The 24,449-nt window shown below is 32.3% G+C and overlaps 2 protein-coding genes, 1 long non-coding RNA gene and 1 pseudogene across 3 annotated transcripts; 3 read left to right on the top strand and 1 right to left on the bottom strand.

Moving 5' to 3' along the window:
* The first annotated feature begins 2,805 nt into the window (after positions 1-2,805).
* LOC139521433 (uncharacterized) lies at positions 2,806-9,640 on the top strand. Its single transcript, XM_071314905.1, has 6 exons — positions 2,806-2,870; positions 4,538-4,671; positions 7,634-7,637; positions 8,045-8,235; positions 8,685-8,788; positions 9,506-9,640. Exons 1-6 carry the CDS (start codon positions 2,806-2,808, stop codon positions 9,638-9,640), a joined length of 633 nt encoding a protein of 210 aa, XP_071171006.1.
* Positions 9,641-9,935: 295 nt separating this feature from the next.
* On the bottom strand, positions 9,936-10,559 carry LOC139521432 (uncharacterized). The gene has a single exon (XM_071314904.1). The coding sequence runs from the start codon at positions 10,557-10,559 to the stop codon at positions 9,936-9,938; it is 624 nt and encodes a 207-aa protein (XP_071171005.1).
* A 3,127-nt stretch (positions 10,560-13,686) lies between these two features.
* Positions 13,687-14,593, top strand: LOC139519928 (uncharacterized). Its single transcript, XR_011663757.1, has 2 exons — positions 13,687-13,855; positions 13,898-14,593. It is a non-coding gene; the product is annotated as an uncharacterized lncRNA (long non-coding RNA).
* Positions 14,594-19,830: 5,237 nt separating this feature from the next.
* The window catches only part of LOC139521431 (uncharacterized), a 28,665-nt pseudogene continuing 24,046 nt past the window's right edge, over positions 19,831-24,449 (top strand).

The following is a 24,449-nucleotide window of genomic DNA, read 5'->3' as shown; positions in this document are numbered from 1 at the left end:
TACTTTATGACTATAGTCTAAGTGTTGATTTTTGTTTGAAAATCTAGAAATTTTGTTTTAAGCTTGCGTTTATTATACCTTTCGTCTACTAGTTATTAAAAAAAAACTTCGAATCATTAAATTGTAAGAATATTTGAAATTAGCTATGGCATCAAATCATTTGGAAAAAAAAACACAATGTATTGCAATATGACCTTTTGCATTGAAGGATTAAACTTGCATTAAGTCGTGTGCAGACCCTTTATACGGTAATAAAAACTAAAGGAGTATTGAGTTAACTTGCATACGGGACTTAATCGAACACAAACCCAATACTAGTACATAGAAAAATACAAATTTTCAATGGTCAGTTTTTTTTTCCTGTTCTTCATCTTGATAGTCGCTGGAGTGTCTTCAACATGAAAGAACCATTAATACCATAAAACAAAGCCAAGATGGTCCCTATATATATATACAGTGTCGACTTGAGCGGTACTTAAAGTAAATTACGTTAATACTTCACTGTCACAAGGACGTATATTGTTAGTTATACGTCCTTGACTGTCACTATATGAAAATTTTGTCCTAAAAAATCACCAAAGTCTAAACATAATACAAGACAAGAACAGACTGAATCGGTATTAATGATTTTGAGGAAAACGATTTTTGCCTTATCCTACATATCGGTCTTTTGAGTTTCTCCCTAAAACCTAAATATCTTAAATCATATTGATTCTATATAATTTGCTTTGAGACCAGAACATTGTTGAAAATAGCTAAAAATTAAATACTTTTCAGAGTAAGAAAGAGTCTGGGAAACGCTCAAAATGCACGATTTAGCTTCTTTTTTTTTGGATCGAGCTTCTTGGGGCCTTGAACGAATATATTTTGCCTCACTTGTAAAAGAGTCTAGTGATGTTTGTATTTATCAAAGTTGTAGTAAAAATCAGGCCGAAGGTATACATTTTTTAATCATTTACATTTTTATAATTAGTATTCGTTATCATGTGATTTTGCTCGATGTTGAAGGTCGGATAAAGGTTTTAAATCAAATTTTTATGGACTTTGATCCACTTTTTAACTTCCACCCTGACGTGCCATATAAGCTGTTGGTATGCTGTTGCACCTACCGCACGTAAACTTTCACAGTCATCGTCTTTTTTGAAATATTTTACCCAATTAATACGTGATAAGATTATTATCCTAGTAACCAATGTATTGAACATAAAAAATTCCTCAATACTATATTCATTTTGTTTGTCAATATTTTTTAGGCAAAACAAAACAAAACTGCAAAAAAATCGAACACAAGAGAGATTTTTTTTTCTGCAAATGTCATGATTATCTGTCCATTTCTAGATCTATGCTTAGTATTTATTTCACTGAGATGACATGGCAGTTTTCACACCCTGGTGACCCTGCTGTTTTTCATAATTATATTCATATACATATAACAACCAGTACGGGTCACATTTGCCTGTCTTTTGCCTTCTTCTCGATCTCCTTCCATGTTTTCCCAAAGTGTTTCATCTCTGGTAAGTTTTGCTCTAGCTGCTTGAACGTTTGCGATAAAAACAAAAATTCGAACACACAGTGGTCATGTTTGTTGATTAATCTTGAAAATTCAATTGGTAAAATTTGGTCAAGTAATTTCAGAGAAGATCTTTTTTTTTTATAACGGACGCCAAGTCAATACATGAAGCTATAACTCACGCGGCCCCTCAACACAGGTGAGGTTATAGCGAAACGGGTTGAAAACCAGTTGAAATTAAACCAGTTTTAGTAATAAAAGTTTGTACATTGGAATCGTTTTAAACTGTTATGGCCAAAAGTTTCAGAGACATTCTCTGTATTAAAGCATCAAAATGGGTTGGCCACGACTATCTGCAGACTTTATTCATTTTATGTATATTAGTTGACTGTTGTATGAAACTTTGAAAAATAAGTCTAGTTTTGTATAAATGTGTCCTTGGTTACCATAGCAACTACATCAACATTTGGTATAATTCAACTGGGTTAATGTTGAGAAAATTGCAATTTTACGTACTTATAGTCGCCGTCTGGATAGAAACAATTTGTATGATATTTAAAAGCACTTGATTATTTTAATTGTTCAATCATTTATGTTTAAAATGGTATAGTATAGTATTTCCGAATCAGTTATATTAGGAGGGAAACACACTATTTGGAGAAATGTTTTAAAATTTCAGAAAATTATAAGGGTTTTTTGAGGGAGTTAAATGATATAGAGTGGGGTGCTCATATTCGCCGGGGACACAATTTCGCCGTTTTATGATTTTGAGGTGCAAAAACTTCAAAGGATGGGTGAAATGGAAGAAATATGCCGGTAAATTATATCATTATAACAAATATTAGTATTTTTTAAACTAAGACAAAATTTCGGCACTTACAGAAAAGGACCGAAAAACAGACAACGATTTTCAGCCAATTTCCTGAATGAAAAAAAATATTTCAAAGAAGTATTTCCTAGTAATTCTTTGACTGATTGCCCTAAATATCAGTTCTTTACACATTTGAAATGTTTGCTATTTATCTATAATGAATTTGATTTGATAAATATTGCTTAAAGCTGCAGTTATTTGGTTTTAAATAGATGTGTAAAAATGGCGAATATGTGTCCCCCATTGACAAAATATCAGGCAATTTCAAACACCCTTTAATCTTACTTTTCAGATCATTATTTTCAAACAAAGACGTTTTCAAGCTTAAGAATATTTTGCATTTGAAGTTATGTTCCTATAGAAATATCCGTATACTTCAAAAACATATAGACCTGAACATAAACTGTAGAAAACATGGAAAGATATGGCGAAAATGAGCACCCCACGCAATTTTACACAACCTTGTGAGTATGCTCTACGTAAACCTTAGTATGTAAGCTAACTTTAGGGTGAAAGTTGGAATGAGTAAATTTAAAAGTGAAATTACCATTTTTTTAATTTTTTGAAATACTCAGGCTTTTCTACCTCAGGCATAGATCACCTTAGCTGTATTTGGCAAAACTTTTAGGAATTTTGGTTCTCAATGCTCTTCAACTTCGTACTTTATTTGGCCTTTTGCTTTTTTGGATTCGAGCGTCGCTGGTGAGTCTTTTGTGGACGAGGCGCACGTCTGGCGTGTATACTAAATTTAGTCCTGGTATCTATGATGAGTTTATTTAAACCTTTTTTTTTTTTTAAAGACAGCTAGACATTGCCATTTTTTTCAAAATTTCCACTTTCTAATGACTTTTTCGCAGCTTTGTCTTCTATTTAATATAAGGAATTTGACTTTAAAAAATGTATTTGTTCATGAACAATATTCAAAGTTCAGTTACAGATGAAGAAACTGTGAAAAAATAGCCCACATTTAGCTTTGCGATCTTCCCGGTTTTAGCCAGTCCTTTTTCTGGAGCTCTTCAGAAAAGAGTAAATTGAAGTTTCAACTTTAATATGCAGACAGAACTTTCAAAACTTACATGGTACAATATGACCCTACATTCCTGCTTTTTTCAACAATTTGAAAAAAACTTACTTACTTATTTAGAAGATTTAAAACCCTTATCCATATTTACAGAAACTGATATATATATGAAATTTTGGCAAGGATTATGTACCCTTGTGTTGATTCATATGATATGGAAATTTTATAGAAAATCCACAGCCTTTCCCCTTGTACTCTCATCTTTTGCAATTCGGTGCTTGATAGATAGAAGATTATTGCATGCCGTGCTAGTGATTATTTTCGTAAGACTAGTTTATAAGTTTAGATATTGGTTAAAAATAAATATAAATATGGACCAATTCAAGTACACCTTTTAGGGTGCGCTCGACTTAAGTGACGCAGCACCAGGTTTTTTGGAATTTAAATATTGTTTAGGACATTTTGTAAAAATAAATGCTAGCAAGTCATAGAAAAACAAGTGAGTAATCTGTGGTTAAAATTTTATAACGAAAACCTCTTTTTTAAAGTCTGTGGATTTTCTACAAAAAATCTTGTTTTATTTGCCACAAAAAAACCTTTTCTGTTACATGCAATGAAACAATAAATAATAATGCTTTGCACGAAGTTTCCCCTTGGTTTATGATCAAAATTGGTCATCTCTATTATTCTTTATATTTGCTGTTTTGATACTATTGCAGTTTGAAAAGTTCATAATTTCATGGCTTAGTATTAAGTTATAGTAGGGGTCATAAACCTTAACGGAGGCTGGAATACTTCCAGATTCATTTGAACATTTATGTGTGCAGTGCACATTTTTCATTTCATTCGAGAAATAATCAAAATAGGAAAAGACGTCAATTGTGTGAAGTTCTAATATACACAAAAACGGAAATCGAATAAATCATGGTTTGACAACGAATGCTGTCAAAAAAGAAAAAGACAAGGCGCACTCAAAGATTATACAGACTCATGTAAATCATAATTTTGTACTTTTAAAATATCTTACTGTATTTGTTTACCTTAACTATTGTAAATGTATTTATATTGTATGTTTCTCTGTAAACTTGTATTTAGTTTTTAGAGAATAAAGTATCTATCTATCTATCTATCTCAGCTCTCATCCAGAAAACCAAAATGTACCAGAGAGAGGGAAGAAGACCAAATCAATCGCAGAAGGTAGACCGTTAGATATTGTTGGAGTTCAGAAGATCAGAGAACAGTGGGGAATCATTGTTCCAGTCAATACAAGTAAGCATTTTAAAAGAGTTTTCTACAAAGGCAAATCATACTTTTTAAAACTTTCTAATCACAAGGTTGAGGCACAGGTCATAGGCGGATCCTGGGCTCCCCCCTTTTGTGGGAAAAATTTGGTTGATTATATAGGGAATCATTGAAGCATGACTGGAGTGGGCCCCCCCTTAGGAAAAGTTCTGGATCCGCCACTGCAGGGGCATGTATCATAGATGTTTTTGGAAAAAAATATATGCCAGTCGACTGTTATGTTTAAATGTTGTGTTAATAGCGCTATTAGTATTAACACAATGTATTACGCACACCAGTCGACTGGCATATCAGTGGCTGTTCCAGAACTTTTGATAAGGGAGGCCCTCTGGGTGACCTAAAAAAAGAGGGGGGCCTCAAGTCATGCTTCTGTGATTCCCTATATAATCAAACAATTATTTCCAACAAAAGGGGGGACCTGTCCCCAATTTGATACCCCAATGTGACCCAGATATAAATTTTCTGTTTCAAAAAAAATATCCACGGGGAAAACATTGCAAAGTGTATATGATAAATATTTAAGTGCAAGTGCAAAGAAAAAGTTTAACAATTACCTAATTTTAAAGTTCAATCCATCATGTCCATAGTTCAGGGGAAAATAGAGAACATTATTGTTTGTAAAATTTTATGTCAAAAATGTTAAGGACATTGCTTGATTGCCAATAAAAGGATTATCACAATATGGTCTCATTGGGGGGTTCTGATGATCTGATCCTGGATCCCACTTACTGTTTTGTCAGATTTCTTCATCCTGTAAGTAAGCAATTTTCATTTTTTTTGGAATTTATTGTTTCCCGCTAGACTTCATTTCCTGTTTTCTTGGCTCAATAATTTGACTTTCAAGTGACACGCTTGCAAAAAAATTGGCAATCCCACGTCATACTTATGTAAAGCAAAATATTGTCCTATGAAATATTGTACCACAAGACAATATTTCATAACTATGTATCATGAAATATTGTCCTCATCTATGGAAAAATGTCCAGAGAAGGACAAATTTTCATAATGAAATTGTGTCTATATATTGACAATATTTCACAGATGAATACTGTGGAACTTTGTCTTGTTAAAGGAAGGTTATACTTTGTGTGAATTGAGACAATATTTCACAGATGAATACTATGAAATTTTGTTCTGTTAAAGGGAAGTTATATTTCAGTAATATTTTGTGAGTATTGAGACACTATTTCATAAACTGATTGTCATGGAATTTTGTCTCATGAAGGGGAGGCTATCAACATATATTCAAGTTAGAGAAGGTCTATAGGAATTTTTATGCCCCACCTACGATAGTAGAGGGGCATTATGTTTTCTGGTCTGTGCGTCCGTTCGTTCGTTCGTTCGTTCGTTCGTCCGTCTGTCCCGCTTCAGGTTAAAGTTTTTGGTCGAGGTAGTTTTTGATGAAGTTGAAGTCCAATCGACTTCAAACTTGGTACACATGTTCCCTATGATATGATCTTTCTAATTTTAATGCCAAATTAGAGATTTTACCCCAATTTCACGGTCCACTGAACATAGAAAATGATAGTGCGAGTGGGGCATTCGTGTACTGAGGACACATTCTTGTTGTGTATATATTTACAAAATAAGTGATTGTCAGTACATTACTTATATTTGTACAGTATAATGTAATATAATAAAACATACCATGGAGAGTTGTCTCATTGGCACTCATACCACATCTTCCTAAGTCACAATTATAAAAGTAAATAAACTCATCATAGATACCAGGACTAAATTTAGTGTATACGCCAGACGCGCGTTTCGTCTACAAAAGACTCATCAGTGACGCTAGAATCCAAAAAAGTTTAAAAGGCCAAATAAAATACGAAGTAAACCATTATAGGTCAAAGTAAGGTCTTCAACAAGGATCCTAGGCTCACACCGAACAGTAAGCTATAAAAGCAAAATATACTAGTGTAAAACCATTCAAACAGGGAAAACCAACAGTGTTATCTATATAAAAAACAAGAAACGAGAAACACTTAGGAACCACATAAACAGACTAGTCTTGTAAGCTATATGTTATATTGCAGAGTAAAATCATAATCTTAAATTCTTACAGTGTAGAAAAATATTTAAAAAAAATTGTGCTATGAGTCTTGCTTTACAACATCTGACAACATATTTCTAAAACTCATTATTTAAATTTTATATTTTCCTACACTGTACTAAAATTTTATTTGTATATACAAATACATTACACTGATATGTGTAACTTAATAGCAACAATCAAAGATTAAGTTATATACTGGTAATGAACAAATGGTATGCACACTCATATAATCATGCATTAGACATTAGAGTATGATGTTTACTAATTATATAACTGTCCAGGGGCAAATTTTTCATGCAATTTCAGGACAAGACAATTCAGCATGATTAACAATGAAAGTCAAGAATATGTTAATTAAGGTGGTACCCAACACCTTAACTAAAATTAATTTGGCTCGTTTAATTTTCATAAAATTTTGACAAAGTATTTACTTTGACCCTTTGACAAAAATATAAAAATTTCAAAAAGTTTGAACCAACCGTTTTATCAGAAAAATTACACTGGTTATAAGCAGTTTGACAAGCACTTTTTTGATCATCGAGAAGCTTAATATTCCCTTAACAACACAACGTAATTAAAACGTTTAGCTGATTTTACAGAGTTATCTCCCTGTAGTGTTAGGTACCACCTTAAACAGTATTAAAAAAACAACCCCAAAAAATATAATTAATATACATTTAGATTGACTTTTCTCCATTTATTCTTACAATGCATGGTTTATTTTGTTATTCAAGGATATTTTCAAAGTTCATATATGGTAACTGACCAATCAAGCCAGAATACAATTTCCTCAAGTCAGAATACAGCAAGTACAATCGAGGACTATATGGGAGAGCATTATGTTGATCTTTTGATCAATTATTTGAATTTCAGAAAAGTATCAACTATTAGTTTGCCCATTCAGAGCTGGAAGGACAGAAGTACGAGGACAAAGAGAAGATACCAGGGGTTGTTTAAGGAATGCTTCTACACCATAACTGACATATTTTCCCCAGGGGAATATGATGATATATGTGAAGATGATGAACACCAGGATGAGGATGATAATGGTAATAGTAAAATGATAACAGCTCTTGTTGAATCCTATAAAAAAATCATCTGCTTGGCAAGTAAGGAGACAAGTTTTATCTGTTCTGGCAATAAAACTCAGCTTTAAATAGCTTATCAATTACTTACCAGGATTGACTGAATGTAGATACTATGTTGTACAGAAACATAGCATATTATACAGTTGTGCAAAACCATCAAGTGAAACATGTAAAACTAGAAATAAAAATGGATCAGGAAAAGCTTTCCAATTTTGGATTTTATTACTTCTAGTCACATCATCAAGGATCTGCCATTTGGAGAAAGACATCTGAAGTTATCATCAGGGGAAGTTATGGATGCCCCTAATATAATAAGATGCATGGGACCTGCAACCATCATTCAACAGTACCAGGCATATTGTGAGGAGAATGAGATCAGTTTACTAGGTAATTTTTAAACCTTATCAAGTTAGTAGTTCATATTTAAAGCTAAAGTTTTCCTAATTAAAAAACTGCTTTTGATTTAAATATTATTTGAAGATAATTAATACTAATTAAGCAAATCTTTGTACTGTAATCATCATGTAAAAAATAATAAACGAAGGAAGATGTGTTGTTATTAATGCCAATAAGACAAATATCCATTAAGATCAAAGGAAATGATGAGATAATATTACAGTTGACCTTACACTTTTCAACAATAAGCAGCTATCATACTTGAAGCTTTAAATGAACTTTTTGGTAAAGAGGTATTTGGAGATGGGTGGATGTGAAAACTCATTAAATTATATAATGCATACAAAATTTCACAGACCTCTAATTTCTAGTTTTATAGAAAATAATTGTGAAAAATTTCATAAATGTACTTTGATACATGACTTTTTTTTATTTTTCAGGTAGTAGCACAATGTTTAAAATACTTTCAGAATGTTCAGCAACTGTCAGAAAGTCACTGGAGGGACTAGACTACTTTGTTGCTGAAGGAAGCAGGGGATTTCAGGTATTTTATAATTTTGGTACACTGTATCAAACTTGTGCATTGAATGCCTACATATGTACTAGTATTAACAAATATTATTAGAAACTAAGGATACATGTGTTGTCAATGTATTTTAACATCAACAATGTCATAGGTAATATTGAGCAATAAACAGATTATTAATGCTCTTTAAAATTCAAGGATGTTTCTCGTTTACATTTTGTCTCAAGGCTGTTGGGAAACACTCTCATTTGAAAACCATTGATAATCCATATATGTTTGGCAGTAGGTTGAAATCAATGAAAAATTAGGTCGCTTAGTTTTTTGTTTGATTAAATATTGCCATAAAGACATCCTTAAACTGACAATTAAATGATAAGAATAAACAATTTTGAAGTTGTACAGGTGCGTGAATTCAGTTCACCTACGGTCAAGTTTTAATTAGTGACAATAGGAGTGGGGATTTTTATGGCCATTTTAAAATACACTCTAGGGAGAATGTAAATCGCGAAAATAAGTTAGCTGCGAAATTGAATTGACTTCCGAAAACGTGAAAATAAGTTGGTTTCCAGTATTACATTTCAGATACCTTGGTATGTATAACATATGAGTTTGAATGTCTTACTATTTGATTTTTTCTCACGGTGTGCTACAGTCAAGGCGTATTTTATGTAAACATGTGTATTAACATATATATTGAAAAACAACTCAATAAATTTATTTTGCATCTACATTCAGGATCTTCAAGATATTGTTCTGTCAGAAGGATACCCAGAAGCATCAAATGGGACTGAATTAAACAGGCTTTTGTTAGAAGCAAAACACTATATGAAAACAGATTACAAGGTACATTATTCAATCATGACTTTTTGAAAAATTTGAAAGGTGAAATTGATATAACAGGATATAAACAATAATGTATCCTGAAAAACATGGGATAAACTCAGGTGCTCAGGAAAACAATAAAAGAAACAATAAATATAAGTTCATACAACTTATTTTTACAGTTTCAAATTATACATGCATAGTATATATTTGTAATGACTATGTAATAGCACAAAATATTATCTTAGAAATTGAACCCATTTTCTTAAGCTTATATGGTCAATAATCATCTTTGAGGTGTTCAATTGCAATATCATCATACTGTCAGGCAACATGTTAAATATTACATACACCAACATAGTGAACCTTTTGAATATGGTAATTGAAAACAGACCATACACAACCATGTACTAGCTTTAAAAAAAGACTCTGCAGCTCTAAATGCACTGCTGTCAGGGTCAGTGGTAATTTCTTGAACTTCCAGACCATCATTTTTCAAGTCTAACAAGCAGTCTTTAGCCCGTCGCTCCTTGCTGCCTATGCTGTCATGCATTTCAATGCTTGCGGAACAGTGACCTTTGTGATATTTAACTTTTGTTTTTGTTTTATGTTCACTCTTATTTGAGCAAAGCTTAGACACTTGTCTTGTGCTTACAATATTGTGCTTATAAGTATTATTTTCTAACATGTTATATGTACATTGGGTAGCTGGTTGAAATGGTGTTTTACCCATTCCGGAATAAATAGTGTTATTATACATTCCGTCGGCCTGAGTGTTAATAATATTAGGATTATCACCTTTCAGTATGTTTATTTCCTTAAGAAATTTTCTTTTCTGAGCCAAATCCTTTTGATTGTACTCTTCTATAATTTCAGAAACAACATTAGCACTGTGTTGCATACTTGAAGTGGAAGGAGCTGGTATATTAGAACCAAGAAATAATTTCTGTAGACCAGTTGTGCTCATAGCTATGTGATTAAGTACGACTTGTATGGATAGATTAAAAGCTGCTGTTTCTTAGCGACCACCTCATTGTAAAGGTTGAACATTTTTTGATGGTAAGAAAATTCATTGAAGCTTGCCTTTTCCCTCCAGGCAGCTCCTCTTTGCTGATCTGCACTTAAATCCCATGATATGAACTCTGTGCACATAGGAGATATTTGTCTGTGTTCTATGAAAACCTCATTCCACATCGGTTCAAGTTCATTAATCCGAAGGAGTCGAAAAGTATTTTTCTCTGACCTATAGTTGAAAAATGTTGCCAAAATTAAAGTAAATTAGTTTTTTTGTTTGTCAAAATTTAAGTTTTGAAAATGTGAAAATAATTCTATTTTGAATTACCTCCATTACAATTGTGTTTTTCTTTAAATTAAGCTTTATGACATCATATACTCCCAAAGCATTTTTTTTCTTTGTCTGTGTTTTTATATATTAAATGTATAAAACCTAGGCACTATTTAGCTCTTAAAAATTTATATAGGACTAGAAATTTTAAAATAAGTATAATCCTAGCTTGCTTTTTCTTCAGAAGTTCAGATGTCACATTGTAAGAATTGGCATATAAGACACATGCCTATTTCTTCATAGTTGTTTATAAGTGGCTTTTTAAGCAAGTTTACCGGTAGTTATTTTTGAAAGCTTAATAAAAATAAAAAAGGTATTCTAACCCTGTTTTTGTTTCATTTTCATCACACATTTTTCAACTTCTGTTTTTGTCAGAGGCTTTGGTCTTAGAAAGCAAGCCAACTTTGTACAGGCAGAATTACTTGAACATTCTTGTTATGAACAGATGTAGTCACTAAGTCATACAAGTCTTTCAGTGGTCTCACAAATTAGCCTTTTTTCAGCAGGTAAAGTCTTATTTCTGTATTTTTAGCTCACCTGGCCCAAAGGGCCAAGTGAGCTTTTCCCATCACTTTGCGTCCGTCGTCCGTCGTCCTGCATCGTCCGTCGTCTTCGTCGTCCATCGTTAGCTTTTACACAAATCTTCTCCTCTGAAACTACTGGGCCGTTTTTAACCAAACTTGGCCACAATCATCATTTGGGTATCTAGTTTAAAAAATGTGTGGCGTGACCCGGCCAACCAACCAAGATGGCCACCATGGCTAAAAATAGAACATAGGGGTAAAATGCAGCTTTTGGCTTATAACTCAAAAACCGGGTAAAATTGTTTATCAGGTCAAGATCTATCTGCCCTGAAATTTTCAGATGAATCAGACAACCCGTTGTTGGGTTGCTGCCCCTGAATTGGTAATTTTAAGGAAAATTTGCTGTTTTTGGTTATTATCTTGAATATTATTATAGATATAGATAAACTGTTGACAGCAATAATGTACAGCAAAGTAAGATTTACAAATAAGTCAACATGACCGAAATGGTCAGTTGAACCCTTTAGGAGTTATTGGCCTTTATAGTCAATTTTTAACCATTTTTCGTAAATCTTAGTTATCTTTTACAGAAATCTTCTCCTCTGAAACTACTGGGCAAAATTAATCCAAACTTGGCCACAATCATCTTTGGGGTATCTAGTTTAAAAAATGTGTCCAGTGACCCGGCCAACCAACCAAGATGGCCACCATGGCTAAAAATAGAACATTGGGGTAAAATGCAGCTTTTGGCTTATAACTCAAAAACCGGGTAAAATTGTTTATCAGTTCAAGATCTATCTGCCCTGAAATTTTCAGATGAATCGGACAACCCGTTGTTGGGTTGCTGCCCCTGAATTGGTAATTTTAAGGAAATTTTGCTGTTTTTGGTTATTATCTTGAATATTATTATAGATAGAGATAAACTGTTAACAGCAATAATGTACAGCAAAGTAAGATTTACAAATAAGTCAACATGACCGAAATGGTCAGTTGAACCCTTTAGGAGTTATTGGCCTTTATAGTCAATTTTTAACCATTTTTCATAAATCTTAGTTGTCTTTTACAGAAATCTTCTCCTCTGAAACTACTGGGCCAAATTAATCCAAACTTGGCCACAATCACTTTTGGGGTATCTAGTTTAAAAAATGTGTTCAGTGACCCAGCTATCAAATTAAGATGGCCGCCACAGCTAAAAATAGAACATAGGGGTAAAATGCAGTTTTTGGCTTATAACTCAAAAACCAAGTCATTTAGAGCAAATCTGATAATGGGTAAAATTGTTTATCAGGTCAAGATCTATCTGCCCTGAAATTTTCAGATGAATCGGACAACCCGTTGTTGGGTTGCTGCCCCTAAATCGGTATTTTAAGGAAATTTTGCTGTTTTTGGTTATTATCTTGAATATTATTATAGATAGAGATAAACTGTAAACAGCAATAATGTTCAGCAAAATAAGATTTACAAATAAGTCAACATGACCGAAATGGTCAATTGACCCCCTAAGGAGTTATTGTCCTTTTCTAGTCAATTATTAAAAATTTTCATAAAATTTGTAAATTTTTATTAACATATTCCACTGAAACTACTGGGCCAACTTCATTATAGATTGAGATAATTGTAAGCAGCAAGACTGTTTAGTAAAGTAAGATGTACAAACACATCACCATCACCAAAACACAATTTTGTCATGAATCCATCTGCTTCCTTTGTTTAATATTCACATAGACCAGGCCAACCTTAAAAATATGTTTGTTTGCAGTTTTCCGACTGTACCTTCAGACTGAAGGGTCGGTAGGTAGGAAAAATATTTTATTTTATCAGCCAAAATGCAGTTTAAACAAGCAGTTACACTAAACCAAGTTTCTTGTGAAGAAAAAAAACCATTTTAAAACAACAAACACTGGACATGCTGAAAACCAACATCAAATGAACAGGCATTTTTAGATAAAAAACTTTTAACCAAAACTGAAACTTAGTGTCATTATCCAATTTATGACATAAAATATGGTATAATTATTAAATACTGGAACACTTATAAACAAGGAATGTCATTATGACTAGAACTGTTTTAAAGAAATATATTCAGACATGTATGCTTCTTGACTAGAATGTTTTCATGAGTAGAGTTTTTTCATCAGAAAAATGTAGATGTTAAAGATTTATAAGACAATGTATTAAAGAGTGTATTTTTAATAAAAAAAAAATAACCATTGAATCTTCCTCAGTTGAAAAAAAGGCAACTTGAAAAAAAAGTATTAAGACATTCGACTGTTTTCATATTTCTAACAATATTTAATTATATGTGATAAGGTTATATTTTTGCCAGGCTTTAATTAAAACCAAAGAAATCTAAAGTTTGGGGTGAAATCCATAGCACCCCATTAAAAGTAAATGGTCTGTACTGAAATGTTTTTAATGCATAAAAAAAATTGGCAGAATAGCTCTTAAGGACATTTTTTTAATTGAATTCACACAGGCCACACAGTTTGGGTATATTTAATATTGTAAGAAAGAGAATAATTGCAATGAGTGGGGCAGCCCCCCTTATCCTAAAGGAGCATACTCATTGCAATCGAAGATAGATTTGATATAGAGAGAGTATATTTATTTTTCAAGCTAACCATTCATTTTCTCTACATCTTTGTGTAGTTAGGGTTGCTTCTTATTGATTTGGCATGATCTATATCCATTAACATTTCAAATGAGCCCTTCCTCCGTACAGGCGTGTTTACAGATATCCATGAAGATTTAAGTCACGGAGGAGTGGTTTCATCTTTGTCGTCTTCACAACGATTTGTAGAAAATATGCCATACTTCAAGCTGCTGTCGAATTATTTAACCACTGAAATTGGTTCCATAAAGTCAGGCTCCACAGATTCTGTACCGATTTGTTTGAGACAGAATTGTTATTGTGTCAGTTATGAATATCCGCTGCATCATCCTCAATGATATCATCACACATCATTACATGTGCCTGAATCTGTATAAACAGTTTACTAATAAACTTTTTTGTTTGTTATTTGTCTTAAAATTGACACGAGACGACAGCGTAAAGTACTCCTCCGTGACTTCATGGATACCTGTAAACAATTTCCATGTGCTTTATCATTAAATGGTCACATGAACGCTTGACGGGATGCTAAGAAAAACCGAACTTGAAATGCGTAATTGACCCAGACTTTAAATCATTTCCGGAAAGGACCCAAAGTTCCGGATCGCGTCAATAGAAGTATTAAAAAACATTTCTTCAAATTTAAAGCAATAAAATTTTCACAGTCGGGAGGATTTTCAAGGGTCGGTCGGTAAACTGCAAACAAACAATATTTTAATTTAAGCCCCAAGGTGAGCGACACAGGCTCTTTTGAGCCTCTAGTTGGTTATTATCTTGAATATTATTATAGATAGAGATAAATTGTAAACAGCAATAATGTTCAGCAAATTAAGATTCACAAATAAGTCAACATGACCAAAATGGTCAGTTGACCCCTTTAGGAGTTATTGCCCTTTATAGTCAATTTTTAACCATTTTTCGTAAATCTTAGTAATCTTTTAGAAAAATCTTCTCCTCTGAAACTACCCAGCCAAATTAAACCAAACTTGGCCACAATCATCATTGGGGATCTAGTTTAAAAAATGTGTCCAGTGACTTGGCCAACCAACCAAGATGGCTGCCATGGCTAAAAATAGAACATAGGGGTGAAATGCAGTTTTTGGCTTATAACTCAAAAACCAACAATTTAGAGCAAATTTGACAGAAGGTGAAATTGTTTATTAGGTAAAGATCTGTCTGCCCTAAAATTGGTAATTTTAAGGAAATTTTGCCGTTTTTTTGTTATTATTTTGAATATTATTATAGTTAGAGATAAACTGTAAACAGCAATAATGTACAGCATAGTAATAGTGCGGTGACTGAAGGCAGATTTTTTTGAATTTAATCTCCCCACCGAACACACACCTACATAATATATCATTGGAAAGAGGAAATCGTGTACTATAATAATATGCCTGTCGTCAGGACTTGATATGGTCACACTTTTTTTAAATTGAGGTAAAAGGTCATATGTAAACATTTGTAAAAAATTGGGAGGGTTTCAATTTTGACATTTTTTGCTATTTCCAAACTCTACCTAAATACAAATGATACTGTTTTGGCTTTAGTAATGTTTGTTATTATACATACACCTTAATCAATGAGATTTTTTTATCAAAAAAAATCCTAAAACGACGTTTTATAAACAAAACTTCAAAAATCAAGTTTTCAACCTATAAAATGTTTAGAGCACCTTAACCTTATGAAAAATATTAATTTCAGGTAAAAATCAAGTGTCATGCAAGACAATACTTTAAAATTATTTTTTAAACTATCATAGTAGGTGAGGTATCAAACCAAAGCCATAGAACACTACAGTAAAATATGACCTCAAGTTGAATTTGCGGATACTTCAGGTTTTTTTTATAGACTACTCGTTGCTTCTGGTTTTTTTTCTCACAATTATTACTACTACCATAGTATTACCTTTTGTTATGTATTTAACTCTGGTTAATATCTATTACATTATAGGTTTTGTAACTATATCCCCCCTTTTTTCCCTTGCAACGTACCACAAACTACAAAAGTATTCCATATAAAAAAAGGAAGATGTGATATGATTGCAAATGAGACAACTCTCCAAATGAGACCAATAAAGGCAACAGTAGTATACCGCTGTTCAAACTCATAAATCCATGGACAAAAAACAAAATCGGGGTAACAAACTAAAACTGAGGGAAACGCATAAATATAAGAGGAGAACAATGACACAACACTACAATGTAACTAACACACACAGAAACGGACCAAGCATCAGACAAAATCCCACGAGAATAACAAATATAACATCAAAACCAAATGAGACATACAACAATTATAGGTCCCGTACGGGCTTCAACAATGAGTAAAATTCATACTGCATAGTCCATGTAGTCTTCAATTCCCGAAATGAATAATGTAAAACAAACAAACAATCTAACGGCCTGATTAATGTACAAAATAAATAAGAAAGAAACAAATATAGTATATAGAAACAATCGACAAACACTGCATTACCGTCTCGTGACTTGAAACAGACACATACAGATATTGGTGGGGTTTAACTTTTCTAAGGGCACGCCAACACTCCCCTAACCTCGGGACTGGAACCGTGTGTACCAGTGCAACAAGCTTTATACCAAATCAACCGTTATCTCCATCATCTTCATTTTCATCAACCGTCACAAGACATGTTTTGATATTTCTACACATTTCACTCATGGCCACAGGTCTGCACATGAAAGGTTCTGCTCAAAGCAAACACGTTATTTTGAGTTTTTCTTTACAAGTACAAACAAGGTATTGTAGGAAGTCCGAAGACATTTGTTCCTAATAATACCAGCTTCAAACCATCCCTATCAATTCATCCAAGATTTAACAGAGATCTAAAAGGGGGTTTAGGAAGGTGTGATGACATCCATATGTCTGCAAAGATGCTGGGGAAACATTATACGAGACGTACACACTATCTTGAATTCGCTCAATTTCATGGTTGTCAACACATTAGATAGCGTCGCACTTTACTTTAAGAAGCATTAAATCCATTGGAATTCAATGTTTCAACAAGGTGTTTTGAACCAAACACATGGTACATTTGTAAAGCCAATCCTAAATGAAAAGGAGTAAAACAAAAACGATTGCCTTAACAATTGCTTAGCATTTCCACAATTTCTCTGGTGCCATTTCCTGAGAATAGTCTTGGCTGTATGCAGTTTCATTGAGTAACCATAGAATGAATTGCAATAAATACGAAGGCATTGACTGAATTAAGAAGGAAGAGACAATTCATCCGAAGTTGGGTAGTCTTCTTTAGAGTTTTGATGTCTTTTCTAAGTACACTTGCAGCGGAATGAAATATATGTCCGTTATTTGTGTCTATTACAGTTGATATTGAGATTTTGAGGTCAGTTTTCAATTGACTAGAAGCTTATATGGCATCTTAAATAGTTATTTTGCTACTAAATATTATGTTATATTTGCCTTGAACTTGTTGAAGCTGTTTGACATCTGAATTTCTATAGAAATAAATGAGTTTAGACTGCATTTTACATGTAGAATATCTTAAATTAGAATCAGCCGGAAGAAATGATCTATATTTATCAAGTAACGGGGTCATGAGGAATGACCATTAAATCGTTGTCAATAGCCAAAATAAAATTAGTAAAGGCAGTATCGTGTTCTGAGATATTTGCTTCCACGGGTTTGGATTTTTTTTTCTTTTGTTTTTAGCAAATAATTTGAAGTGCAACCAAAATGACAGAGTTCTTGAAGTTTAAAAGATGGACGGGAAACTATTTCAACTTTAACTTTATCTGACACGGATAAAACATTTTTAATACGCTCATCTGATTCAAACTTGAGTAATTTTTATCTCTCTAAAATGTTTTGTTCCAACAAAATATACGTCAAGCGATCCAGTTGAACGACTGCATTCTAGAACGTGTCCCGAAACTGAGGAACAACAGTCAGATCGTCATTAAATATCAGACTAGAAGCTTTCTCGCTCTAAAAGGGGGAACAAATATGTTTATTTGTGTAAGTTTTGTAGCATGAACGATGATAAACTGCCTGCACGGAGTTCTTCAAATTAACAGCTATCGCATGAAACATATTGATGTTCACCTCATCCAATCTTTTATGCAATGCAGATACAAAAATAGACTTCCCTAAACTGGTAAATTGACTCAAAATTTCAATCGAGTTTTTTTTTTTGCACTGCATAAAATTTTACGACTTTTGTCTTTTCTTTGGACTTTATGGAGCAAGTTGCAAACGACTTGACATGTCACGGAATATTTACTGAAACTATCCGTCAATTATTTTGATTTTATAATAAGACTTTTCTGACAAAGTATATTTCGATGTTTTATAACGAAAAAACATAAAATATAAACATATACAAACAAAGTATGTGGCATATATCAGTGCACTTTATTTGAAAATATGTGTATATAATAGCGAAAAAGGTAGTAATTTCATATATCATTTGAGAGCAAATTATTGACTAATACACAAAATGTGACGGAAGGCAAGTAATTGAGTTCCGTGTTGAAATTAAGGATTTTTACTCCATTCTTTTTCCATCGATTTCTTAAGTTTTTTTTCATATTTTGGTTTCGAAATTTTTATCACTTATTAGTTTTATTAAATACTATATGCTTAAAATATTATGGGATAATTGTTATTACTACTATGAAGAAGAAACTAAAGTTTGAGTCTGAATTTACAATTAAAATTACCTCAATTTTAAATAGTCTAAACTGCGTAAATTTTATATATTAGAAGAAAATAAAATACTGAATAGAATATTTTGACATAAAAAAAATAGCTTCAGGAAAAACTATTTCAATTAAATGTAAGCAAACATGCATATTTTTTCATTTTGAAAAAGGGGGTTGAAACTCTCCAATATACTACCAGTCATTAAAACGACTTTTTAGAAAAAAGTGACCGTACGAAATTTTGACGACAGGGCAAAAACTAAAGAAGACATATTTGTCTTTAAGTTAAGACCATTTTTAGCCGTGTGTTATTTGGGGAGATTAAACTCGCGATCTAGACGACTTTTTACACTTCTGTCACCGCACTATAAGACCCTAAAAATAAGTCAACGTGACCAAAATGGTCAATTGACCCCCCTAAGGAGTTATTGCCCTTTATAGTCAATTTTGAACAATTTTCATAAAATTTGTAAATTTTCACTAGCATTTTCACTGAAACTACTGGGCCAAGTTCATTAAAGATAGAGATAATTGTAAGCAGCAAGTATGTTTAGTAAAGTAAGATCTACAAACACATCACCATCACCAAAACACAATTTTGTCACATGTCTTTTGTTTAATATTCGCATACACCAAGGTGAGAGCCTCTAGTTTTGTGTATTCCAGAATTCATTATTGTTCCACTTTCAATTAGTGCCTTGTTTAAAATATTCTTAAAAAGTTTTTCTTTTCTTCTAATTTAGGTGAACACTATTGAGACAAATACAAAGAACAAGATTTCAGAAGGTGAAATACCACAGCCTAAAAGAAAGAGGGAAGGTATAACTATATGAAATAATATCATACAATTTATAAGATGTCTCATAAACTTGACAATATAAGATATCTTGTATAATATATTTTATATCTTTCATGAGATATCTTATATAGAAAAGTTTATAAGATATCTCATAAACTTTAGAAGATATAAATAAGATATCTCATGAAAGATATCAAATTAGTAGGTAACTGTATTGAATTCGAAAATTTGGAGCCATCAATCATGGATTTGATGTTTGCAAATTGAGCTTACTAGCAACATGTTAGCAGAGCCAGTAAACAGATATTTGCGACCATCAAATCATAGGTTGATGGCTCCAAATATTCAGATTGATATATACCCTGAAAATTACGACATTATACAATGAAATAATTTCAGTTTTTTCACCATGGTTCTTAGTTTTTTATGATGCTCTGTGATGCTTACATCTCTTTTTTCCTAGATTTATTTGAACAAACATAATGTTTTAAAAAATACTCATTACACAAGTTTACATATATCTTTAATTTCTTTTCAGGTTTCTTCTCAAATTTTAGAACAAGTAGAGACAAATTCTCAAAGTCAAACATCTGAAACAGATATTACATTAAGTCAGGTGTCTGGTGCCTCTGTAGTCAAATTTTAAAGACTTGAAAGTTTGAATAACTTCCTCTCCATTTGTAATGTCAGTCCTGTCAAAAAATTAACCAATCTGCTCTCGGAATCAAGTGAAATAACTGTAAGGTGATACATGGACAAAACAAGGCAGTGTTTTAATGCAGTAGCTGAGACCATTTCCCCCAATGAAGGCAATATTTTGTTTTAAACTCTGTCCAGCGGCAAGAAGAAGAGCAACAGGAGCCATGTAATGAATTAATGAAGGATATTTACCTGAATGCTGGAAGCTGGCAATCTAGAAGACAGGTGTGATCCATAATTGTTGAACCGATGTCTTTTGAAGAAGCACAGAATGTAATTAACTTAAGTTTACTACTAAATTCAGGCTTTTGATCACTCTTGCTGAATTTGTTTTATATTAAATCTTTATTTATGAATTTGAAAACAAAACAAATGTCTTATAGTCCAGTCTTGATCAAGACAATTTAAAGAATGAATTGAACCTAGGAACTTTGATATCTCTTTATCGTCTATAATGTCACATTCTTATTCTTCTTACTAAAATTGATGGAATAATAGAGAAATCAACTAAAGTATAATAAATTATACATGTACATGTGGGTATAGCCATTTGATTATTTCAATAAATTGATATTTGGTTTATATATATATTCAGTTTTGATAAATCAGAGGTTATATCATAACCAATGGTTAAGTATTCCATGTTTATATGTTATAGGCACACATATCAATCATGATAGATATCATTGTACTTTTATATTATAGTTTATACCAGGTTTGACTGCTTGGAGGTATTATGAAGCCAAAAAGCATACTGCAAATGTTGGGGTTGGTCTACCAGTTAAAGAACTCACAGAAAAAAGAGTGAAGATCAACATTGATAGCTTAAAACATTTTATAGACTTTGTTACATCTAGTCACATGATTAAAGATTTACCGTATGGCCAGAAGACACTCAAACTAGAAACAGGCGAAGTAGTAACCATTCCAAATGTAATTCGAAGTTTAAATCCAACGTATTGATAAACCAGTACTATCAGCTATGTGAAGAAGATAACATTTCTCCTCTTGGTAAATAATTATATCATAAAAATGGAAGATTTTCACATTTCTACACAAATACAAATTATCAATAAACAGGGTTTTATTCCTGTTCTTCATATTGACAGTCATGTAGTTTCATTTTAAGATATGTGTGCATGTTAATTCATCAATTATGGATTTTGACCAGGTCAATATGTTAAATATGGACTACTCTATATTATATTGACGAAAGACAAAGTCAGTGGTCCATAGAATCGAACCATGTATATAAGAAGATGTGGTGTTGCTTTTGAGAAAATCTCTATCCAATTTATAATGTAGTTTACTTAATAAGAATACTGTATAATACATGTATGTTTAAATAGTTAACGAAGAAAATCACATTTTTGTGTAAAGTACTAAGTTCAAAATGATGGCTCAAATGCTGTTAGAAATCAACAAACTGTCAATTTTGCAGGGTATAATTTAATCTCCCATCAAATGCATTGTTTTTATCATATAATTTAGCTTATTATGTTTTAAGTATTTGTACTCTAGAATATAAACTTGAAGTTGTCCCTCATGCTTTTTTTTAATAGGTAAAAGCACTCTTTATAGGATTCTTACAGAATGTGCTACCTCTGTTAGAACAAGTGTTTTGGGCCTTGATAAGTATGTTATGGAAGGATCCCGTTCATTCCAAATTTTAGAGGAATTTTTAGACACCTGGAAAGAAGAAGAATTAAAAAAGCAATTGATAGAATCAAAGAGATACCTGTCAAAGCAGATTTTAAGGTAATTTCCCTTTTTCATAATGCCACATTTATATATAAACCAGTGTGTAAGAAAACAAAATGTAAGATCTACAAATGAAGTAGATGATCAACATAATCAATTGACCCCTTAAGGAGTAATTGTCCTTGAAACCACAATTTTTTACCTTTTTGTGAAAGTTTATTACTTTTTAAAAAATCTTCCACTCTGCAACTTCTTTGCCAAAATCATCTGAATTTAAACTGTATGTTTCTTTATAGGGCATCTAGTTTATAAATCCAAAGTTTTGATCGTTCAACAAACATGGCGATGGTTGCGAAAGTTAAAACATAGGAGTAAAATGCAGGTTTTGACTTATATCTAATAACTAGAGTGGTTAGAGCAAAAATGATGGGAGTTAAAGTGATGAATATGTCAAAATATATCTGTTTTGAAATTTTCAGACCAGTTGGATGTAAACCTGTTGTGGTAACTGTTCAAAATAGTTCAATTTTAGGAAAAGGGTAAGGATCTATTTTGGCCTCAAATTTCAGGTTCATCTAACGAAAGATTTTGGACACTTTTTAAACACTTCAGTGCCTATTTCAGTTGATTCAATTAATTTGCAGAAAAGATTTTAACTGATTTACTCATTAAAAGTGCTCTGATTCTAGCTTATATATGAAAAATCTATCAAATATGCCAAAAAAAGTCACTTTTCAGATGGTTTTTGTCAAAAATGAAAGAAGCCGCATCTGTGTTCATCCTCAACCTTTATGTTTTGTTTTATCATGAAATACAACTTACATTTCAATATTAAGAATGAACACAAATGAGGCCACTTTCATTTGGATGGAAACTGTCTAAAATTTAACTAAAATGCTAAGATTGTGAAGATTTTAGTAATAGCTCTTCAATGTAGCGAGAAACTCCAGCACCCGGAAGCATCCTTCAGCTGGCCCCTAAACAAATATGCATACTAGTTCAGTGATAATTATGTCATACTAAACTCCGAATTATACACAAGAAACTAAAATTAAAAATCATACCAGACTAACAAAGGCCCTCTAGGCTCCTGACTTGGGACAGGCACAAAATTGAGGATGGGTTAAACATGTTTTATTTTATCTCAACCCTCCTCCTATACCTCTAGCCAATGCAGAAAAACAATTGCACAATAAAATGACAGTAAAACTCTGTTTAAGAGAATTCAGTTTAAGATGTATAGTTGAAACCATACATACACAGCAGAATTGGTAATACATGATTGAAGGTTATGGATGAACATTTGTTTAATATACAGTAAAATGATTTGATTTTTGTTTTACCACATCCAATGGAATTTGAACTGATTTGGAAGAACTAAAATAGACAACATACATGTGCTGGTTATATTCTAGAAGACTGTAAGATTTGTAAAACAGATGATTAGTACAACGAGGGTAAACATCCCATTGTGAAAATGCATTTCTAGAAATTGTAAAAAACATGTTTTTAATTTGTTTTTCCTTATTATTTTAGAATCTTTTGTCTACCTCTGTGACTTCCATAGAAGATCATTGGTTGTCATCAAGTCACAATGGTGTTGCACAGTACAAATCAAGCATTCTTGAAATGTTCAAAAACATCGCTTTGTCAATGACAGAAGAAGAATATGTAACTGCAACAGATGTTCTACAGGTACATTAAATGCCCCACCTACAATTACAGGGCAGGATTTTATTTTTTGAAGAAGTCAATCAACTTTGAAGCTTAGTTAAGCAGTTCCATATGATTCAACTCTTTTTTATTATGATGTGAAATAAGGTCTTAGACCCTAAATTTATGTTCCACTGAACATAGAGATGGATCCTGTAGTCTGAGCAGCAGAGTAGTGTGGACACATTTTTGTGAATACATGTCAGAAAGTCAGTCTAGCTAGATTACATCACTGATTTTACTGTAACAGTGTAAGCACATAACTCAATGTACATTTAAAACATTTTACATGTATTCACATAAATGATAGTTTTTTTTTTTTTGCATTATTCAAAATATAATGGTACACTTCCAATGATTCAAATATTATCAGCAAACTATAAAAAGAGAAACTGACTAAGAAATATTCATTTTCTACATATAGGCCAACATAATCTGGAAAGAGAGCAAAGGACTAAGGACTTGGTTTGAAAGGACATGGCTCAGAAAACATAAGGTACCTTTATTTTAAATGGTTGAAAGGTTTGGAATCATATCATAGATATGCATGGAGGTAGAAAATTGTTGGATCATTGAAAGGGGAGATAATCAAAATAAAGCATGATTTCAGATAGATAATCATGCAAAAGTAGAGAAAAGATGATGCATGCATATGCACAAATTTTTCTTCAGCTAAAATACTTTCAGTAGGCCCATAGATATTTGTTATGAAAATTAAAAAAATGGTAATGTTTTTGTTTAGAAGATATTTACAGCACAAATCTGATAAGATATGGATATGTATGG

The sequence above is a fragment of the Mytilus edulis genome, chromosome 4, assembly GCF_963676685.1.
Source record: "Mytilus edulis chromosome 4, xbMytEdul2.2, whole genome shotgun sequence".
NCBI classification, from domain to species: domain Eukaryota; kingdom Metazoa; phylum Mollusca; class Bivalvia; order Mytilida; family Mytilidae; genus Mytilus; species Mytilus edulis.
Note: the sequence above shows the minus strand (reverse complement) of the source record. Positions and strands in the feature narration are given on the sequence as shown.

Coding starts and splice junctions, on each gene's coding strand:
- LOC139521433 (XM_071314905.1), top strand. CDS start 2,806: ATGGCGAAAATGAGCACCCCACGCAATTTTACACAACCTTGTGAGTAT. Junction 8,236..8,684: donor GAATGAGATCAGTTTACTAG/GTAATTTTTAAA, acceptor TTTATTTTTCAG/GTAGTAGCACAATGTTTAAA. Junction 8,789..9,505: donor AAGGAAGCAGGGGATTTCAG/GTATTTTATAAT, acceptor ATCTACATTCAG/GATCTTCAAGATATTGTTCT.
- LOC139521432 (XM_071314904.1), bottom strand. CDS start 10,559: ATGAGCACAACTGGTCTACAGAAATTATTTCTTGGTTCTAATATACCA.